This window comes from Podarcis erhardii, assembly GCF_964252035.2.
Source record: "Podarcis erhardii genome assembly, chromosome: 3".
Taxonomy (NCBI): Eukaryota; Metazoa; Chordata; class Lepidosauria; order Squamata; family Lacertidae; genus Podarcis; species Podarcis erhardii.
The window spans coordinates 54433210-54449119 of NC_138507.1; the positions used below are offsets into that span (position 1 = coordinate 54433210).

The 15910-nt window shown below is 47.0% G+C and overlaps 2 protein-coding genes across 4 annotated transcripts in view; both read right to left on the reverse strand.

Moving 5' to 3' along the window:
* Nucleotides 1–448, reverse strand: part of LOC309338795 (amine sulfotransferase-like) — a 43888-nt gene extending 43440 nt beyond the window's left edge. Inside the window, exons 1-2 of one of the 3 annotated variants that reach the window (XM_081856251.1) lie at nucleotides 410–448; nucleotides 41–68 (exon numbers count right to left, since the gene is read on the reverse strand). The gene's annotated coding sequence lies outside the window, so the exon portion shown is untranslated. Of the gene's footprint in view, nucleotides 1–36; nucleotides 172–409 lie in introns of those variants that run through there. The other 2 variants (XM_081856247.1, XM_081856249.1) reach the window with 2 other exon arrangements.
* A 3531-nt stretch (nucleotides 449–3979) lies between these two features.
* LOC309338651 (amine sulfotransferase-like) lies at nucleotides 3980–15197 on the reverse strand (the record flags this gene model as incomplete). Its single annotated transcript, XM_081855975.1, has 4 exons — nucleotides 3980–4217; nucleotides 4373–4526; nucleotides 12712–12806; nucleotides 15188–15197. The coding sequence occupies 4 exons, from the start codon at nucleotides 15195–15197 to the stop codon at nucleotides 4093–4095; spliced, it is 384 nt and encodes a 127-aa protein (XP_081712101.1). The 3' UTR covers nucleotides 3980–4092.
* Nucleotides 15198–15910: the final 713 nt, after the last annotated feature.

Consider the following 15910-nt stretch of genomic DNA (forward strand, 5'->3'; position numbering starts at 1 on the left):
TTTTCCCTGGAAAGTTTAATTTACAAGAAAACTTACCTACCTTTTGTTTTTAGAGTCGAAAAGTGTGGGAGAGAGAGGGAGAGAGCGATCTCTTTTGCAGCTTGGAGTATTTCAGCTTTTCAAGGCTCAAGTTCAGAGCTCTCCAGGAAACTGCTTTATAGAATTCCGTTAGCTAATAAGAGTTTGATTAAATTGATGGCTCCTCCTTAGTTACTAGCATGTTATGTAAAAACATAAGTAACATAACTTATGTTATGTAAGTTGTTGTTGTAGTTTAGTCATTTAGTCGTGTCCAACTCTTTGTGACCCCATGCACCAAAGCACGCCAGGCACTTCTGTCTTCCACTGCCTCCCGCAGTTTGGTCAAAGTTATGTAAGTTACTAGCATGTTATGTAAGAGGGAGAGGGAGAGGGAGAGAGTGATCTCTCTTGCAGCTTGGAGTATTTCAGCTTTTCAAGGCTCACGTTCAGAGCTCTCAAGGAAACTGCTTTATCAAATTCCATTAGCTAATAAGAGTTTGATTAAATTGATGGCTCCTCCTTAGTAAATCATTCCTGGCATGTTATGCAAGAAAAGAAAGATAACACAGGAGCATAGAGGCTGATAATGGAAAGAACAACAGGGGAATAACTTGTTTCTTTGCACAAGCAACAGCCAATATCAACAGTGGTCTTTGCCCATTTAAGAAATAAATGCAGTATTACGTTTGCTCAGGTCCACTAGTAGAAAATGGGCTCAAATGGTAAGAGAGACCTGAGATTCACCAATGGATGTCTATTTGTACACACATGCCTACACTGACTTACACCCCAATAACACCAACTTCAACTCCAAAATAATCCCTATTTGTTTTAATAAAACTTACTAAATAATTAGCATTGGTTGTTTTAGAAATCTATTTAAGAAAAGTAGCAACCTTTATGTCTTACTCTCCCAAATATTTTATGCCGTACTCTCCATCCCAAATATGTTGGACTGATAGATGTTTTAGTGCCCTTACAAGTCATCTCTGATGGAAAGCTCAGAAAGACTAGAGTATGCAATGCCGCAGAATTCCACCAGAGTACTAAGCTGTAACCTCCATCTCATAGGCTGTGGGCAGGTGCGCCATGTTGCACCAAACATTGGGGAGTGCATCACGTATTCATGATGTCACATGCATGACACACACACCCCAGCCCACCCAGACCCACTCAGTCCACTATCCACTGGACACATTTTCTGGTGGGGGTGACCGGGGGCCCCCAACAGGCTCCTATCGGAACCTGGCTCCAGCATGTGAAGGAGCTGTCAAGACTGCCACTCTCCTCAACTGGGCTGCACCACGCGCATCTCCTCTTCAAGTTGGTCTGAGTCCTATGCCCCCAAATATTGAGGGGGCTGAAGCCCCCTCCACCCCATATACTCAGTGTCCCTGGCTGTGGGCACAGCTAGGCAGAGGTGGGTGGAGTCAACAATTTGGACATCAAGAGAAAAAGCAATAGAGAGAATTAGAGGGCAGAGGGGAGAGTTTGGTTCTGGGGTTCAGCTGGCTAGGAGTGTAACTCCTGGGCTGTGTGTGTGTAAAATCCACTCTGAGGAAAAATATCTACAGGCAGAGAAGGAAGACTCTGAGCGTATACTGAAATGCAGTGTCTTTAAAGAGTATTCACACAAGGTTTAATGTGTAAATACACATGTATTCACACATGGTTTAATGTGTCAACCAGATTTCAACTTCCTGAAACAGTATGTGAACAAAAATACAGCTACAGTTCATCCATCAAAATTCATACATATCCAAATTATGCAAAACAGCTTTCCAATGGAAAGGGACCATGTTTACAAATAATATGCTATAATGCTTATTTTAGCTAAATATCCTACAGAAAGTGTTATATTAAGAAAAACCGTTGTGTGTGTATTAAACATGTTTGTCTATAAATTTGTATATCAAGAGAAATGCACACTAAAATGCTGACACTAAAATTTTTCATGAACTTTTTTTTTCTAAAAAGCACAGTCTGTTGGAATATGAGTACTACGCAGCTGTGAACAAGCAGCTCGATGTTTACATCACATGATGTGGCTGACCATGGGACAGGATGTTCCAGGCAGTTCACAGGGCAATTCACAGGAACTTGTTCTTTGTGTAATATGAGACCTTCCTGTTGCTTGTGTAAAGGAAGTCTGCGTCAGTTGCTTGGAGGAGTCTGAGTGAACGGACATGTTTTTTGTACAGTTGTACAGTCAGAAATAAACTAGAAATGTAATAGACTTTCTCACTATCTTCTTTCTCCTGCTGGTATGCAAGGGGGAAGGGGGTGTGCATCTTCCACGCAGGGAGATGTCACCTATCAAGATCTTCCTGGACTGCGGAGATGCCAGCCAGGGTAGATCACCGGCAAACAAGCCCCGGGAGCCTGGGAGAGGGGCCAGCCTCTCCCGAGGGGGCAAGTTTTCCAACACAGACTGGTGCAGAAATATGGTGAACCAAAAAGAACTGTGGAAATGTGAGAAAGTGAGAGGAAACAAAAAAGATAAGATTCACTCATCCATACTCTAAAGACCTTGAAGAAGCGGAGAATGGCGTAACCTGTACTAAATCATATTATGGCAGTTTATAAATACCAGAGTCTGGCTAAAGTGTGAGATTCAATGAATGTATGTGTTGCTAAAGAGTGCAAAGAACCATTTTTATTCACGTATTCTTATAAGCTGCAAATGATGGAATCTGCTTTTTCATGTGACCGTGTTTGCTGTGTGAACTATAGAGTATGTGTGTCAAAGAATGCAAAGAATACATTCTGGGTGCACTTGTCTCATATCAAACTTGTCTCTTATCAAACAGTATAAAGGTGCAGCTTTTTTCCTATAGGCTGGCATGGGCTTGAATTCTGATTAATCATTGCCATTCAGTAGGAATCGAGTGCTTTCTCCATCAAAAATGGTTGTGAGGCAATTTTATATTGAAGTTCAAATAAGTTCTCCCACTGAACCACTTGTTCAAATCCACTCAGGTCAAAGTTTTGGGCCCTTTGCAAAGTTTATCATCCTTGGGGCTTGGGGTCAGATGAGTTCCTCTGCAATCAGACTTTGTCACTCCAATTACCTAACCATTATTCAGGGGCCAAAGGTGAGAAAGCGACAAGCAGCAGAGTCCTCTGAATGTTTACTTGAAGTAAATCAAACTGTATTCATGAAGACTTACCCTCTTAAAAAAATTGTTTATGAATGAAGCTTTTAAAGTGATTGTTCAGTGCCATAAAACACAAAACAGGGTTAGTGCATATTATGGACTACGTGCTTCACAAGTTCCTCATCTCTAGTGTTTTTTTCTTTGGGGGGGGGACACAGGGGTACGTATACCCCTAAACATTTTGTGAATCTTGTGCTTTTGTCCATTTACTGTATTTATTTTTCTCGATTCGAACTATAAAATAGTGATTTTCTTGAGTGTTCCAACAATTACAGCTCTCCACCATTTATTTGCAACACATGGATCGGCAGATGCTGTAACAGATGACACACTGTTCTAGAGAAGGACCTTAGCAAACAACTCTATGCATAATATTTCTGGCTTGGTTCCAACACAGCTCTAGATGGACTCCTGCAAAATTCTCAAGATCTGGACAATTGGTATACACATACAAGACATAGCAAAAGTTCCTAGAAATATTCTCAAGTATAGTGTCCAATTTAGCCATGCTCCAAGAAGCCTACCTAAACCATTTACTCAGTAAAGAGACAGGGCTGCTCATCCAACCTTCGGCTTTTCCCGCTGCTTTCTCGTGTGAAAACCTGATCTTTACTGCTGAATTGGAGCAGACAGCCATTGGGTTTTCCATGGTAACACTGGCTCTGATTCAGGGCTAAAAAACTGGTTTTCCCAGAAACAGTATATTATTAACATCATTGTGGATGAAAAAAGGTACCACTGTAAATAGGAAAGACATTTAATAAACATGTTCAGCATATTTCAGAATGAAGAGCATATTGTGATGCACAAAGAATGTTTTAAGTGGGTTTTTTATCCTCTCCATTGACAAAAGCTATGAATTAGTCGTGTACCACACTGTATACAATTTTCTTCTTTCAAGCTGGAAGGAGACTCATAATTCATCATGGATGTTCCAGCAGAAGTTGATGGGCAGCTTTTCCATTCTTTCCTTAAAAACGCTGTCAAACCTTTCACTTTGTGCGACTGTCATCATGTTCTTCCAGTCTCCAACAGTGCCTGGCCCAGGAAGCAGACAGAAAGAAAGTGCATTGTGGTGGTCAAATAAATATCCATAACTCCAGATATATTCCATCCCTAGATGCAATTGTCAGGTGAATATGTCAGGAATTCTGCAAGCAGCACCAAGTCAGTGTGATCTACCATTAACTTACATTTCCGAAGAAAATGTCCTTTGCTGTGGTCCATGAGATGTGGTGGCATGAACTCATAGTTTGCCCTGGGATCTGCTTTCATTTTACTAAATGTAGCCTGATCCACAACAGCATCCACCTCCTTTTCCATCAGTCTCTTTCCCAGGAAGTTGCATAATTTCATAGAATCATAGAGTTGGAAGAGACCACAAGGGCCATCGAGTCCAACCCCCTGCCAAGCAGGAAACACCATCAGAGCACTCCTGACATATGGTTGTCAAGCCTCTGCTTAAAGACCTCCAAAGAAGGAGACTCCACCACACTCCTTGGCAGCAAATTCCACTGTCGAACAGCTCTTACTGTCAGGAAGTTCTTCCTAATGCTTAGGTGGAATCTTCTTTCTTGTAGTTTGGATCCATTGCTCCGTGTCCGCTTCTCTGGAGCAGCAGAAAACAACCTTTCTCCCTCCTCTATGTGACATCCTTTTATATATTTGAACATGGCTATCATATCACCCCTTAAGCTCCTCTTCTCCAGGCTAAACATGCCCAGCTCCCTTAGCCGTTCCTCATAAGGCATCGTTTCCAGGCCTTTGACCATTTTGGTTGCCCTCCTCTGGACACGTTCCAGTTTGTCAGTGTCCTTCTTGAACTGTGGTGCCCAGAACTGAACACAGTACTCCAGGTGAGGTCTGACCAGAGCAGAATACAGTGGCACTATTACTTCCCTTGATCTAGATGCTATACTCCTACTGATGCAGCCCAGAATTGCATTGGCTTTTTTAGCTGCCGCGTCACATGTCAAGTTTGTGGTCAACCAAGACTCCTAGATCCTTTTCACATGTACTGCTCTCAAGCCAGGTGTCACCTATCTTGTATTTGTGCCTCTCTTTTTTTTCTTCTTTTTTTTTTTTTTTTTTTGCCCAAGTGCAATACTTTACATTTCTCCCTGTTAAAATTCATCTTGTTTGTTTTGGCCCAGTTCTCTAATCTGTCAAGGTCGTTTTGAAGTGTGATCCTGTCCTCTGGGGTGTTAGCCACCCCTCCCAGTTTGGTGTCATCTGCAAATTTGATCAGGATGCCCTTGAGTCCATCATCCAAGTCGTTGATAAAGATGTTGAATAAGACCGGGCCCAAGACAGAACCCTGTGGCACCCCACTAGTCACTCTTCTCCAGGATGAAGAGGAACCATTGATGAGCACCCTTTGGGTTCGGTCAGTCAGCCAGTTACAAATCCACTGAGTGGTAGCATAGTCAAGACCGCATTTTACCAGCTTCTTTACAAGAATATCATGGGGCACCTTGTTAAATGCCTTGCTGAAATCAAGGTAGGCTACATCCACTGCATTCCCTTCATCTACCAGGCTTGTAATTCTGTCAAAAAACAAGATCAGGTTAGTCTGACATGACTTATTTTTCAGAAATCCATGCTGACTATTGGTGATCACAGCATTCCTTTCTAGGTGCTCACAGACTGTTTGCTTAATGATCTGCTCCAGAATCTTCCCTGGTATTGATGTCAGACTGACTGGGAGGTAATTATTTGGGTCCTCTCTTTTCCCCTTTTTGAAAATAGGGACAACATTTGCCCTCCTCCAGTCTGCCGGGACTTCGCCTGTACACAGCTTCTCAGATCCTGAAATGGAACGTGGTTTTAATGTCAGGCCACCCAAAATAGAGAAACCTGGCAGCCTAGAGACTAAAACTCATGGAATAAGCAGGATTACAAGCAGGGGAAATGTTATGTACTGAGTCGAATAGGATCCAAACTGCAGCAGTCTGATTGGTCCTAGAACAATAGGATCCAAAAGGCAGCAGTCTGATTGGTCCTAGAACAATAGGATTCAGAATGCAGCAGTCTGATTGGTCCTAGAACAATGCAGCAGTATGATTGGTTGGCAGGAACCACCCAATCATGCTCCAGATTGAAGTGAATCCACAACCTGATTGGTTTACAGTACAATTCCGGAATTAGCCAATCATGTGCAGCCCATTGTGTAAATAATGTATATAAGGCAGATACTTTGAGGGGACTTTCATTCATTCCTCCTCACCACTATGAGCTGAATAAAGAGCATGAAATCACTTTGCGACTCCGAGTATATGTCACTGGCGACGAGGATGGGATCCCGCTGAGCTGACTGCCACACACAGCACCGCAGCACCGCCACCTGCCGCACCGCTGCCTCGCACCGTGTATCCAGGCTTCAGCTCCGGGACACAAGGAACTCAGAATGGCAACTGACAGCAACTTCTCGCCGTTCAACCCAGCATCTGGAGACTGGGAAGCGTACGCCTCCCGTTTCACCTTCCTCCTAGAAGCCAAAGGGGTCACCGATGATGAAGACGCCAAGAAGAGGGCAATATTCTTCAGCGTCTGCGGAGAGGAGACATTTGAAATCGCCCGGGCTCTCCTTGCGCCTGAAGACGTTGCTACTGTTCCATACAAAACAATAATGGAACAGCTGAAGGGGCACTTTTCGCCACAGCCCTCAGTGGTGGCTCGTCGAAATGCCTTCTACGCAAAGCGGCAAGCCCCTGGGGAAACCATAACTGGGTTTGTGACCTCTCTCCGCCAAGCCGCCCGGTTCTGCAACTTCTCAGAGCTGGAGAACATGCTTCGTGACCGCCTCGTCGGTGGCCTGAGGGATGAGAAGCTGCAACGACGCCTCTACGCTAAGAAGAACCTAACGTTCCAGGTCGCTCTGGAGGAGGCCCTGGCAACGGAAGCTGCCGAGAGGTCGACACAAGAGGCACGGCCGAGCCAGCCGTCCCAACCGAGGGTCCACCATGAAGACCTCACCGACGACTCAGGATCTGACAGGGAGGAGGTGCACCGAGTACAGCAGCGCACTCAAGCAGCCCACATACCACAGCTGCCTCGACGAGAAGGAGGGAACTGCGCAAGCTGTGGAGAAAGTCATGAGAGGAGGACCTGCCGTTTCCGCAATGCAGAGTGCAGACAGTGCAGAAAATCGGGACACATCGCCCGGGTGTGTCGGGCTCAGCCCACCCGACACCAGGCATCAGACGACCAATCCAAGAACCCCAGGTCCCGGGGCCCAACGCACCAAGGCAACTCGACAGAGCTCACGGACTTCCAGGTATACCAGTTGCCCCACCCCAACATAGAGAAAATTTATGTAGAGGTACAGATAGAGGGGGCCCCATGCCGCATGGAGCTTGACACGGGTTCAACTCTATCCATAATCTCAGCAAGGACCTTAAGGAAACTGTGTCCTACTGGGGGTCCCAAACTCAGGCCGGCCCCATTCACCCTCCGGGACTTCCAGAAACGTAAGGTCCCCACAATGGGGGTGGGGACCTTCAGGGTGCAATACCGAGGGCGGACGCGGCAACTGGACTTGCTTGTGGTCAAGGGCCCCTACATTAGCTTACTGGGATTGGCATGGTTTGGACCACTGGGGCTAGCTGTCACCGGGGTGAACCACACTAGCTTACAAGTGGACGTGGACGCCATATGCAAGGAATTTCCGGGGGTTTTCGATGGGAAATTGGGACAGTATACGGGCCCCCCCATTGCTCTACAGCTTGACCCCGCAGTACGACCAGTCAGGCTCAAGGCCCGCCGGGTCCCGTTCGCTCTGAAACCCCGTATAGACGAGGAATTGGACCGGCTCGTGGAGCAAGGAGTGCTGGAACCGGTACCTAATGCCCCCTGGGAAACCCCAATCGTCACACCTGTCAAGCCTAATGGCTCAGTCCGCATCTGCGCAGACTACAAATGTACCATAAACAAGGCCCTCACGGCCCATGCATACCCAGTGCCAGTGGTCAGCCATGTCCTTGCCACCCTGGCTGGGTCGAAAATTTTTGGCAAGCTGGACTTGGCCCAAGCATATCAACAGCTGCCAGTAGATGAGGCAACAGCAGAGGCACAGACGATTGTGACGCACAGAGGAGCATTCAGGGTAAAGCGGCTGCAATTCGGTGTCAGCGTGGCACCAGGCATATTCCAGAATCTAATGGACTCTCTCCTTAAAGGGATTCCTGGCGTCACCCCCTTCTTCGATGATGTGTTGATTGCCGGGCCCACACCAGAGGAGTTTGAGGACCGCCTCCGCACCGTTCTGCACCGTTTCCAGACAGCGGGTCTCAAGGTAAAGCGGGAAAAATGTCTACTAGGAGTGCCCCAGGTGGACTTTCTGGGATTCATGGTGGACGCAGAAGGGGTCCACCCGACTGGGGACAAGGTACGGGCCATTTGTGATGCCCCAGCGCCCAGGAACAAGACTGAACTTCAGGCCTTCTTGGGACTATTGAACTTTTACCATTCCTTCCTTCCCCACAAGGCGGCGGTAGCGGAGCCCCTACACAGACTCCTGGACAAGCGGGCCCCTTGGGTGTGGGGCCATCGCCAGGAGGCCGCATTCCAGGCAGTCAAGGACTTGCTTGTCTCAAACTCGGTCTTGGCACACTTCGACGAGAAGCTGCCGGTGGTGCTAGCATGCGACGCCTCACCCTATGGCATTGGCGCTGTCCTGGGACACCAACTCCCAGATGGAAGAGAGGTACCGGTGGCATACTTTTCCCAGACACTCAACGCAACCGAGCGGAACTACTCACAAATCGACAAGGAGGGCCTGGCAATCGTGAAGGGAGTAAAAAAATTCCATGATTTCTTGTATGGGCGGCCCTTCACCGTGGTGACTGACCACAAACCGTTGCTTGGCTTGTTTGCCCCCGAAAAGCAGACCCCCCAAGTGCTGTCTCCTCGTGTCCTCAGGTGGTCAATTTTCCTTGCCAGCTACCAGTATGCACTGATTCACCGCCCTGGGAAGGCGATGGGCCATGCGGACGCCCTCAGCAGGCTACCACTACCAGAAACAGGCCCCGACCCGGCACCTGCACAAGAGGTTATGAGCCTGGAGCTGCTTCCCGACCGCCCCATTCAGGCACAAGAAGTTGCACACCATTCCAAGAAAGATAGGGTCATCTCCCGGGTCCTGGACTGGGTGTGGAGGGGATGGCCCAGCAGCAGCCCCGGGCCAGAATTCGCCAGCTACACAACCCGCAAACATGAACTGTCGGCCCACAAGGGGTGCCTGTTATGGGGAAGCAGGGTCGTTGTTCCCCAGCCCCTCCGCAAAAGGGTCCTCACAGCCCTACACGAGACACACCCAGGGGTAGTAAGAATGAAGGCCCTTGCCAGGAGTTATGTGTGGTGGCCGGGGATCGACGGAGAGATAGAGGCCTGGGTCAAACACTGCCAGGCCTGCCAAGAATCCCGCCCAGATCCCCCAAGGGCCCCAGTCCAGTCCTGGGAGTCTGCCCGAGCACCATGGTCACGCCTGCATGTGGACTTCGCTGGCCCCTTTCAGGGGAAAACATTCTTCATAGTGGTGGACTCCTACACCAAATGGCTGGAAGTCGCACTGGTACCATCCACTTCTACATCCGCAGCCATCCGGGTACTACGCAGGCTGTTTGCAACGCACGGGCTCCCTGACACTCTCGTCTCAGACAACGGGACTGCATTTACGTCAGGAGAATTCCAAACCTTCACAGCGCAGAACGCCATCCGCCACATCCGTTCGGTGCCATTCCACCCTGCCACCAATGGCCAAGCAGAACGCATGGTGCGGACCACCAAGGACACCCTTCGCCGCATGACGCAAGGGGATTGGGAGTACCGCCTTGCCACATTCCTTCTAGCACAGCACAGCACCCCCAGCTCAACGACTGGCCGGAGCCCCGCTGAACTACTAATGGGTCGGCGCCTTGCAATCAGATTGGACCGCCTTCACCCCGATAGAGCTCAGGATGAGGTAGGGGTGGGGGAAGGCAGGAACCCCCGGACCTTCGAGGCCCAGGACCCAGTGTATGCAAAGAATTTTGGGGCAGGCCCTGCATGGGTACCCGCCACAGTCACCAGGGTCACTGGCCCCGTGTCGTACGAGGTGCTAACGGATGGGGGGCAATGCTGGCGCCGCCACTGTGACCAGATACGGCGACGATTCCCGGGAGAAAACCAGGAGGAGGAGGACAGGTCAGAGGAGTCCCAGGGGAACAGTGGGGCAGTGAGGCCCATAGAGCAGCAGGGGCCAGCAGGAGAGGCAGAACCAGTAAATACAGAGAGGTCCCGGGAGGCCGAAAGGACACCGGAACCAGAACCACGACTGAGCGAGCCGGTTGCGCCAGACCAAACAGCCCCATCACAGCCAGCATCCTTGGAACACGAGCCAGAACCAGAACCCCGGACCAGGGAACACCCCAGGCCGCAACGCACACGTAGGCCGCCAGCGTACCTTGAGGACTATGAATGCGACCTCCCGGGCAGGACTGGAACTTAGAGGGGAGGGGTGTTATGTACTGAGTCGAATAGGATCCAAACTGCAGCAGTCTGATTGGTCCTAGAACAATAGGATCCAAAAGGCAGCAGTCTGATTGGTCCTAGAACAATAGGATTCAGAATGCAGCAGTCTGATTGGTCCTAGAACAATGCAGCAGTATGATTGGTTGGCAGGAACCACCCAATCATGCTCCAGATTGAAGTGAATCCACAACCTGATTGGTTTACAGTACAATTCCGGAATTAGCCAATCATGTGCAGCCCATTGTGTAAATAATGTATATAAGGCAGATACTTTGAGGGGACTTTCATTCATTCCTCCTCACCACTATGAGCTGAATAAAGAGCATGAAATCACTTTGCGACTCCGAGTATATTTCAGGAAAGAAACAGCCTGCATTTTTCTTTGCCTAGTTTGTAATAATCACCATTGCATTATATTGTACTTTCATTGTTGCTTTTATTCCATGAGCCATGCAGAATGCATTATATTCTGGGGCAGCTCTTTCAACTGAGTCCACAAGTAAATAACTAAATGTCCCTGTTGCAGACACAAGGGAGGTTCTGTGACATCTCTCCTCAGCATCAGAGGGCCTGTGAAATGACACATCTTGCTTGGGATCATAACACTATATTATCAGTCCCATAATTCCTCAGGGGAAATGCTTTCACTATTTTCAGTCTAAGGCCTGAAAAGCTGCTCCTGAATCCATGGCCTCCTTGGCTTTTTAATCTTTTAGAAAGGAGGAGATACTAGGAGGGGACGCAGCAGCTAAATTGGGGTTTTGAACTGTTTGCATTGAACATTCAAGTAAAGCTTTAGTGGTTTCTAAGCAGGCTGTTGCTTATGGGTAGATCTAAACACAGGGGGGGGAACCGCTATAAATAAGTCAGAAATTAGATCGTTTTAACTGAAGGGGGGGGGGAGATCCTATGGGAAATGTCATTTCAAACAATTCCTGCTCACTGGCGCCATCTGGTATTGCATGTTTAAAATGCATTCAATTTGTTTTTTTCTTTACTAATGTAGTTGAATCCTAAGTCTCTACCAAAGTCAGAAAACATTGTTTTTCCCTGAAGAAAGACTGTGTCAGAAATTATTGTTTCCGTTAGCTTTGTTTGGAAAAATCATTGCATTCTTGTACATACAAAGATTGTGTGCCTTTTAAAAGGCTGCCTGGCTGGAAGAGCCCCATGCTGTCATTTATTTTATTTGGTACTTGTCAGAGGCTGACTGGACACTGAGGAGTGGTGGCTGGATTCTGATGGGTGGGCACACCAGGGGAAGGCGGCTTCAAGACTGAACTGGGGGGATCTGCAACAGCTGGGAGACAAGAGTGAGAGGCAGGAGAAACTGCAGGATTGGAGAGGGAAGACCAGGCACAGGAGGAGGCAGAGGCAGGTCAGGCTGCTGGAATGTAAAGGGTTTTCATGCCTCCTCCTTCTGCTCCCTCTTATCATGTTCCTCCAATCTCCAGGTCCAGAAGAGGACTGAAGTGGGAGGAGCAGAAGGTTACACACAAGCAGAGTCATTGCCTGCTTGTGTGTGGCTTGGATAGGGGAGATTCAAAAACCAAGGTTGAGGACAGGGCCTCTCCATTCTGGCAACTGCCTCACCCGCTGCACACCTACAAGTAGCTGAGAGACCGAGGACTGATAGATATGCTTTGCCTGACTTGTAAGCGTATTTTTGCCAATGAAGAGTAAATTCCTCACTCTGGACATTCCTGACTGACAACACCGTGGCAGTGCTTGATTTGTGAATCCGAGTCAACCAGGGCTAGCTCTGTTTTGAAATCAGTTAATAATAATGCGGGGCATTATGATCTCTGGAGCTGTTTAAAACTGATTGTATGAATTCATGAAGGTTTCAATGCCACATGATCAGCTCACTCAGAGTGAGTTCTAATTGGCCAGAGATGAGGGGGACACAGAATCTCCTTCAGTCAGGGCACTTGAATCATCACATTGCTTCCTTCCTCTGTTTTGTAAAGGTGGGTTTTGATGGTTGTTAAGTAACAGTTTGAATAACATTTTGACCCCTTACCTTACTCATTTCCTCATAGGTAAGAAATAGAATATTGAAGTCATCTCTGTGAGCGTACCAGCCTTCCAGGTGGTCCAGCCATGAACTTGCAAATACTGATAGGAGAGAAATTAATCTGTCATAAATGTAGAGCAAATTATTTTCTGAAAAACATCCAGAGAGCATCATAACAGTCATATAAACTCAATTAAAATAATTTAAAGGAATCAGTTTAAGAACCAGCAGTGGTATAAACCATTAAATCATAGTAAAAATTATCTACTTACACTGGCATGCTTTTGAACTGCTAGGTTGGCAGGAGCTGGGACAGAGCTCACTTCATTATGGGGATTCAAACCACTCACCTTCCAATTGGCAAGCCCAAGAGACTCAGTGGTTTAGACCATAGCACCACACCAGCACAATAAGGCAGGACTAGGCAACTCTCTCAGCATGACTCCATTGTTTCCCTCTCCATAGTCTTCCCTTGTTGACTTCACTGTTTGCCTAGATTAAACAGCAGCTGTGGGAGCATGGAGACCCCAGGCTAATGGTCTCTGATGCATCCTCCAGCCTCCCTTTGACTGCATTTCCCTCTAGTCCTGCCATCTAGTCACCAAGCTGCTTGCCAGACGCCCAGTCAGGTTTACATCTGGTTAGGCCAGCCGCAGTCTGGAGCCAGTCCCCTGGCCCCAAATGGTCCCTGACTGTCTCCGCATATTTTTATGTTGCCTTTCCTCCAAATAGACTCTGGGGTGAGTTACAGCTTTCATATTTCATACATTTTAGTTTACTTATTTATGCCTAGCATCTCGAGTGCATGTGTGCAGCATGCAAAATAACAGCCCTTGGCCTCACTTTATGCTGCCTGGCATCATAGTTTGGTCAGTGCTGCTATCCTGACACTCATTCTTGTACTCAGGGGAGGTGGGAAGGAAGCAAAAAAGAGCCCCCTGGAAATGGATCCAAGGAAAATGAAAGACTATTGTCTGTTGGGAACTCTTGCCAATTCCTTCTCAGCTCTTGATCAATCCCACAAGGCTCCTTGTCAGTGCCTCTACTCACGTCCTATCTAGGCACAAAAATTGGCAACACAACCCTTTTATCTGAGACTGGGCTCCCTAGACTTCCCCACTGTAATCATAAAGAAATCCCAAGATACCAGAGGAATGAGGCAGAAACAGGGAAATATTCTCTGTGTAGGGGGAAAGACTTCAAGAAATTGGTAGGACATATTCCATTTAACAGGTGCAAGTAGATAAATAGGGACCGCTTACTGGCGGGAAGGTAAACGGCGTTTCCGTGTGCTGCGCTGGCTCACCAGATGCAGCTTTGTCACGCTGGCCACGTGACCCGGAAGTGTCTCCGGACAGCGCTGGCCCCTGGCCTCTTAAGTGAGATGGGCGCACAACCCCAGAGTCTGTCAAGACTGGCCCGTACGGGCAGGGGTACCTTTACCTTTACCTTTACCTATTCCATTTAACACACTAAATCAGGATATACCACCTTGTGATATATTAGGTGAAGGGGTGGTTTATAAATATTTCAGTAAATAAAAAAAAGAAATAACAATAAAAGAGAGCACTTAATATTGATAAACAAACAAAGTGCCATTAAGCCTGAAAATCACCTTTAATTAATTCTTCATATGCTTCTTGGGTTGTATTGCTAGGAAATGCAACAAGTATTTGGCAGAAAACATCGTATGTACAAAATAGTAACAAGAAAAATACGGCCTTTTGCTTTTCCCATGAATAAATCAAGTTTTGCATCCAATACTGAATGAGCAGGATTCCACTTCCATGACAGGAATTCCCCTTCCCTTTCCCTCCCTGTTTCCACGTTATGCTCGAGAAGGCCTGAAAAGAAGAGCAGCTATGGATGCAACCCAATGTTCATCTTAAAGGAGTTTCTTTCCTTGAAACTTGGACATTCAGTCCCCTCAAAATAGCTATTAATCTCTGGTGACACCAAAAAAGGTAATGAATCAATTATGACAAAAGGAAAGAAGGAGTAGACTTGTTTGTCATTTAATAGCCCTGTTTTAACCTGGAAAGATTTATTTACAACAAACCTACCTTTTCTTTTAAGAATCAAAGAGAGGGGGGGGAGGAAGATTTTTTTCTGCAGCTTGGAGTATTTCAGCTTTTCATGGCTGATATTCAGAGCTCTCCAGGCAGCTATTTTATAGAATTCTGTCAGCTGATGAGAATTTGTTTAAATTCTCCCAATATTTGAACTGATGACTCTTCCTTAGCAAATCATTATTGACTTGTTATGCATGATTGGAAAGGTGGAACGTGTGCATGGGCTTTGAAAAAGCCTAGAAGTAGATAATTTGAAGGACAAGATGTCTCTCTGCACTCCACCCAGAGCTCATTCCTCCTGTGGTCACTGCTATGGATGCACAAGCTGTCTGCCTCTAGTCTAGACACTGCAGTCATCTGCAAGGGATTTCCACACAGCAAGGCTGATGTTGCAAGCCTTCCTGTCCCACCTGCAGGCATCTTTTAAACACAGAGTTGGTCTGCCAGTGGGTAGATTGCAACAGTACAGAATACAGTTATACAAACAGATAAAACCAATACAATTTTAAAACAAGTCAGATGGTTACAAATGGAACAATGCAGTATAAATTCAGCAGAAGAGACGGATCCACCAAAATGAAATACCATAGCTGCCAAAGGCCAGTATAGAGTGTGTGGGGTTGTGAGTATAGGGCCCTGCCTGCAGAGCCCCACAGAGTACAGTCCAACAGAAAGTACTGCCATTCCCAGCACTTCCTCCCAGGAATGAGTAAAGCCAACTGAACATATTGGTCCTTCTAGCCATTCCTGCCAATGGTGTCCTTTAGCTTATACCTCCTCAAAGAACGTGTGCAGGGAGAGGGGAATGGTATTTGTGATAAATTGGAGGATTTCTCATGGGCATTGTTATGTACTGATGTTCTCACCCTGGGCCAGCAGGGGGATACTGTAGATAGTTATGCAAATGAAGGATCAAAAGTGACGTTCTGTGATTGGGTAGTTTGTATGCAAATGAAGGATCGAAAAGTGACGTTCTGTGATTGGATAGTTTTAGAAAGTCGCAATAGTTACAATTGTTCTGGAGCTCTATATAAGCAGGCTGACTGAGCTCCTCAGTTAGTTCTGTTCTGGCATCTGAATAAAGAAGAGCTGTTTGAAGAATCGCTGTGTCGTTTGATATGTTCACCCACAAC